This window comes from Trachymyrmex cornetzi, unplaced genomic scaffold (genome assembly GCF_001594075.2).
Source record: "Trachymyrmex cornetzi isolate Tcor2-1 unplaced genomic scaffold, Tcor1.1 scaffold1388, whole genome shotgun sequence".
Classification (NCBI taxonomy): Eukaryota; Metazoa; Arthropoda; class Insecta; order Hymenoptera; family Formicidae; genus Trachymyrmex; species Trachymyrmex cornetzi.
In genome coordinates, this window is record NW_017295969.1 from 200,760 (window position 1) to 207,473 (window position 6,714).

The following is a 6,714-nucleotide window of genomic DNA, read 5'->3' on the forward strand; positions in this document are numbered from 1 at the left end:
ATTTCGCGGAAGCGAACGGCTCGAACTTTCGCGTTGCGCGGCGCGCAGCGCGCTATGTAATCGGATCGACATACAATTCGTTATTACTTTACAACCATAATATTTAAAGAGCTAAAAATTTCCAAAAAACTTCCTTAACTAATAAACAAAATTGTAGTATCGGTAAAAGTTGACAAATCGAAAATTCATACGATAACTTTTGTGATCAAATGAATAAAACTACGAATTCGAGAGGAATATTTTGAAAAATTCGGCATTTGGTTGTGAAATGTTTCGAAAACTTTTTATATGCTTTATATTTCGAGAAACATGTTGAAGTTTATCCTGTTAAAATTTCAAAGAAAAATATTCATATTTGGCTGAGATATGACGAGTTGAACACAAAAACCTATTAAAATTTTTTTATTAAAAAAATTATTTTTTTTTGTTTATAACTTGAAAACAAAAAAATTCCAAATATGGTTTAATGACAAAAAAGATGCGCTATGAAATTTTCTACAAGAATCAGTCGTCAAAATTGAAATTAGAGCGATGTCCAAAATCTGTCCTTGCGGACAATACTTATCCCGCGAAATCCACACGTATCCCCTTATAGAATCCAGCCCCTCAATTACTCTCATTAAAAAAAAGATACTCCCTTTGTGTTACGTACATTAAATTGTAACAGAAAATTCGAATAAATTTAGTAATATTTAAACAAAAGTTATTTCCTGTGTAAAAAATTGTTAGGGCTTAAAAAATGGCCTGATTAGTATACCCTAAAATTAATCGGGGCTTATTAGGGTAAGATTACTTGGGCCCTACATGGCATGTAACAAATTGTTTACCAGGCCCCTATAAGGAAAAATTATCGGGGCCCTATAAGGAAAAATTATCAGAGCCCTATAAGAAAAAACTATCAGGGCCGTGTAAGGAAAAATTATCAGGGCTTTATGAGGAAATATTACGGGAATTAATTTTATGTTATTTTTGAAACGATCACCCATTCCGAATGCGAACCACCATTCGCGTTGCTTGACCTCTGTAATCATACGGAAACTGCTACTTCGATGATCCACGAACACTGAATGTTAATGAACGTATAGTTGTGATATACCTGTCAATATAATCCTGATAGAAATTTGTGCAATTTAACTGAATATCCAGTCAGTATTTTTTTGTACGTGCCCATACGCACTTTTAGGGGGTGAAACATCCTTTAGAAAAAAAATTGATTTTTCTCTTTTTTTTAGAAAATCTTTTTCTATCTCTTCTCTCTTACAGTTCCGGCGATATTCGCTTCGAAAGAGAAAAATTAATTTTTTTCCAAGGAGTGTTTTATCCTTTAAAAGTGCGTATGGGCACATATAAAAAAATACGTGTCGCTTATTTTTGTCTGGAGAATAACATACTAATACGGCATCTCTAATAAATCCTTTCCAGGCACCTATAAGTCAGCTCTAATAAATAAATATTTATAAAATTGATACGTCCCTATCAAATCCCAATAAGGGCCTCATCAGATATAAATAAGGAAGTCTTACTTGTGGCATCCCTATCAAATCCCGATAAGGGCTTCATCAGAAATAAATAAAGAAGTCTTACTTAGGGCATCCCTAATAAATAATAATCTGGGCCTCATGTTACATAATGCTCCTTAACAAATTTCTACACGGGTTGTAATCTTTATTTTGAATAATTTTTTGAGGCTATTTTACACCAAAATAATTATACTAGTTTACAGTAAAAATACTTTGAACCAGACAACATTTTTTTATAGATTTTTGATTTAGTTATAAGTAATGACCCAAGCCAAATTTTATCACATCAAGTTTACGAAATAATTGAAATTTAGTGTGAAAAAATAGCAACATTTTTTTATAAAAAAGGTTAACATTATCTTGAAATTCTAATTAGAAGTCATGAATGTATTATTCATCTTTTATACAATTTTTTATTATTTTAACATCCTTTAGCCATGTAAACTACCAAACTTTTCTGAGGTTGCTTTTAGTCTATGACAATAAAATCATGTCTACTTCATGTCTACAAATTAGAAGTTATCTTCTAATTAGTGGCTATCGACGTATAGTATAATTTATATGATGGTAGATTTCGATAAATATATATATATATGCAATATATGTATATAGTGTGTGTGTATATACACAAGTCTCATTTTAATTACCATCCCGAATGTTTCGGAAAAATACATTTAAAAAAAAATATTATGGACGAAAATCGTATGGTCTGTGTATGTGTAATAACCCTAACTAAAAATTATAATTATATGACTTCATTGTTATAGATGGAAAATTTAATATCTTATTATTAGACAATAATAAGATTAGAAATAAGACCGTTTATGTCAGAAACATTACTTTAAATACGAAACGCCACTATGGTCTGAATGTTAAAATGTTGAACTATTATATATGCATTTAAATGAATTAATTTCAGAAATTATAATTGCGTGCCGATATGATTATCGGACTTTCAACGTAATCAATCTGAAATATTAATAATCCCCCCAAATATCTTGGTGGTCTAAAGGCTTAGGACGCTCGCAGGGAATGCAAGAGATCCGGGTTCGACTCCCGGTCGAGGTAATATTTTTCGCAATAAGTTTATTACAGTTTTTTAAGATTAAATTTAGGAAATTTGGGGGAATTTGATTAATATTTCAGATTGATTGCATTGAAAGTCCGACAATCATATCAGCACACAATTATAATTTCTGAAATTAATTCATTTAAATGAATATATATATAATAGTTCAACATCTTAACATTCAGACCGTAGTGGCGCTTCTTATTATTAGAAAAACTCTGCCCTTAAACCTTTCATAACACGACTAAAAAATAAGATATTAAAATTTTTTTGTGTATTTTGTAAGAAATAAATACATTCATGGTTTTTGATCAGAATATTAAGATAACATGTGTTTTTAAAAAAAGATGCAAATAATGTAAAAAAAAAACTATTTTTAGCATATTATTCAAATATTTTGGAAACTTGACATACTGATGAAATTTGGCTTACAACGTCACTTTCAGCATCCAAAAATCTATAAGAAATATCTTTAGTCCAAGTAATTAAAATATCATTTTTTTGTTAATTAATAAGTTATTGTTATGTAAAAGTCGAAACAATATATCGGAAAATGTCACTTTTAGCTAACGACTTTCATCACAACAGAATTCAATGTAGATATTCTTCTACATGTCCTTGCGTACAGCATTCCTTGGCTAAGCTATATGTTAAAATATAATGTTCTCTGCCTAAACATAAGACGGGTAAAAGTATCGAAAATTAAACTTATAGTGAAACTTACAAAAAAAGAAAATAATAATTATCAATTTTATTTAAGATATTTTCGGAAAAAGATAGTAAATAACAGTTTATTAACACAGATGCGGGATCTTATGAAACGAATACTTTGTGACTGGAATGAATTAAATAATTTACAAGAAATTGAAATAATAAAAGAATATGCAGACATTGGAAGATTCATCACATTAATTACAACATGTAAACAATATTTTGAATATTGATTTCGTACTCTAGATTTGATTACCTTAATTCAGATTTCGATTGTTTAATTACAGTGTTTATCTATGTGTCCGTTTTTTGCTTCATTCTGGTACAGTTTCTATTCAATTTTTTTTTTAATACCACATCTGATAAAAATGTATCCCATCCACGACAACTGCCAATACTATTTGAATGTTTTATAGATCAACAAAAATATTTTTTCTTAATTTTGTTTTTTATTTGTCTTGCTACCGTATGCAGTTTCACTATGGTGACAGCTACCGAAACGATTAATATGTCTTACACACATCATGCGTGCGGTTTATTTGAAATAGCCAGGTAAAGCAAAGTTACATTTTTCAAGAAATTAAATTAATTTTTACGGTGTTTATACAAAAACGTATTGCAGTTACATTATTAATTGCAGCTATCGCATAGAACAAACATTGTTCGAAAATACGATACAAGGTATTGCATCTTCTTCCGAACAAAGTTCGATAATGTGTCAAGGGGTAATCAGTGGATTCAATATGTATAGAAAAGCAATCGAGTTCGTAATTATCATATGTACAATTAGAAGTTTTTTTTATTGTGCAATATGATTTCTCTTTGAATCTTCTAATTCATCTATGTACTTGATTCCATAGACATTGAAATTTTAAAGAAAGAGTATAAATTATTGGCACATATAACCGACAAATATAAGTCGAATAAATTAATACATATAATAAAAGTAGTTATTCGTAGTCTTTTTTATGAATATATTTTCTTTACGCATATATGAGATTTACTGTTATTTAGATTAATTGAAATGTTGAAAAAAAATTATAAATGGGAGTGTTCATTGTTATTGCCATTAGGAGTACTATCATTGAGCATTAATCTTCACCGCGTGAGTAATAATTAATGTACATTTATTTAATATTATATATGTTGTGTATATGCATACCTTGATTAAACATTTTATCTGTATTTCTTCTCTGTGAAAGAAAATTAATCATTTTTCTACTGTAGCTTTCTCATTTGATAACATCCAAGAAATATTACGAAATGATCGTTAGTTTTATGTTTGTCTTTGGCCATTTTGGGCACATGTTTTTCGTTAACTATTTAGGACAAAAAGTGATCGATCATAGCAGCGATGTTTTTCATAGAATGTGCGTAACATACATATCAACCTTTAATTGATTACATTAATATGATTTAAAAAATTCTTTTTTTATCCAAAGCGTTTGTTTTGCTTATACTTATATGAGAATATTAAGTGTAAGTAAAATGAATAATTTATTACGTGACTGTAATAAAGGATTAAAAACAAATTGATCTATAATTTATCAAGGCTTTTTGTTATGATTTTCTAATAGTAAATTTTTAGATACAACGCACGATGGTATGCAGCTCCATTAAAAGCGCAGAAATTATTACTGCTTATGATGCAAAGAAGTATGCGACATTGCACAATTGTCGTTAATGGCTTATTCATTCCATCATTTGAGGGATTTGCCACGGTAAAATTTAGGCACTAATAATAATTCTTTATTGAATATTTCAACTTCAGATATGCTATAATAGAATTTATATTCTAGCTTGCAAGCATGTCAATTTCGTATTTTGCGGTGATTTTGTCCCTCGTTTAATCATCTATAAATTAAAAAAGGGTGCTTAAAACTTCAAGATGCAAGCAGTTCTATAATATACTTAGATCTTAATATATTTATATAATACATTTTATCTAGAAATGTAATAATACAAATGCAATTAATCTATTAAGTTGTCCTCATTACTATGTATAAAAATAGACTATTGGGTATAGGAATAAGTTTCTGCCCTTTCTTAATGAAAAAGATGTATTTATTTAAACAAAATAATACAAAGTGAGTTCATTCAAAGTATGCTCCATCGGAAACGACAACTTTCTCCCACCTTTCAGGTAATAAACGGATTCCTGGAAGGAAGAAATCTGGTTCTTTTGAAGTGATCCATTCATCATGCCATTTTTTGATACCTTCATAAGAATTGAATCGCTCTCTAGAAAGGACTGACTGCATGGACCGGAACAAATGAAAACTTGAAGGAGTAATGTCCGATAAATACGGCGGGTGGGGCAGAATTTCCCCCATCACTCCTTCCAAGTATTTCTTGGCCGGTTTGCAACGTTGTAGCCTATCGTTGTCATGTAGCAGAATCAGCTTGTCGTGCCTATTGTCTCGTTCCGGTCGTTTTTCTTTCAAAACTTGGTTCAAACGTATTGTAGTCGATAATGATCGCCAGTGATGATTTCGGACGGTTTCAGCAGCTCATAATATATAACACCTCTTTGATCCCATCAGATACACAACGTAACCTTCGAAGCATGGATATTCTATTTTGGCGTTGATGGACCTAGTTTACCTAGCATCACCGTACTTTCGGGCGTTTAGGGTCATCGTAGATCCATTTTTCATTGCCAATCACGATACGATGCAGAAAACCCTTTCTTTGTTGTCGTTGAAGCAACATCTCGCACGTGACCAAATGTCTTTCCATGTCTCTCTCTTTCAATTTGTATGGCACCCAATTTTCTTCTTTTTGCACTATTCCCATTGCGTATAGACGTTTTCCAACAGTGTGGATCTATCAACATTTAATTTTTTTGACAATTCATTGAGCGATCGACATAGATCTTCTTCGAGTAACGCTTGCAATTCTGTATCTTCAAATTTTTTCGGTGCACCTTCGTGTTCTTTGTCAGGCATATCGAAATCACCATTGTTGAATCGCCAAAACCATTCTTTACAAATAGTATTCGATGGAGCATGCTCACCGTAAATATCTACGAGTAAACGATGCGTTTCCGCAGCACTTTTCTTTAAAATGAATTAATGGAGTAAAACTTCCCATAACTGTTGATTTTTTGGAATAAATTCTGACATTTTCAATGCAAAAAAGTTACTCTCATTTACGCTTCGAACGAATACCAACTGATACCAACTACTTGGCTGAAAAACTTGACACACACCTTTCAAATACATGTATTGTCGTTTTATCAAACACACAAGCAGTGCTAACGACATCTCTCTACAATGGGCGAAAACTAATTCTCATACCCAATAAAAATATGTTGGGTTACCATAGCACTTCTCAATTTTTACTCTTTCGAATATGACAATTACATCAATTATCTCGATTTCTATTATACTTACAATAATATATATATATATA

At 30.7% G+C, this 6,714-nt stretch overlaps 1 protein-coding gene across 1 annotated transcript; it reads left to right on the plus strand.

Moving 5' to 3' along the window:
• The first annotated feature begins 4,563 nt into the window (after positions 1 to 4,563).
• Positions 4,564 to 5,039, plus strand: LOC108771069 (uncharacterized). Its single transcript, XM_018522964.1, has 2 exons — positions 4,564 to 4,670; positions 4,889 to 5,039. The coding sequence occupies exons 1-2, from the start codon at positions 4,564 to 4,566 to the stop codon at positions 5,037 to 5,039; spliced, it is 258 nt and encodes an 85-aa protein (XP_018378466.1).
• Positions 5,040 to 6,714: the final 1,675 nt, after the last annotated feature.

Excerpts from the sequence above, each read along its gene's own strand:
- LOC108771069 (XM_018522964.1), top strand. The coding sequence starts at position 4,564 with ATGATCGTTAGTTTTATGTTTGTCTTTGGCCATTTTGGGCACATGTTT. Across the intron at positions 4,671-4,888 it reads AGCGATGTTTTTCATAGAAT|ATACAACGCACGATGGTATG; the intron begins GTGCGTAACATA and ends GTAAATTTTTAG.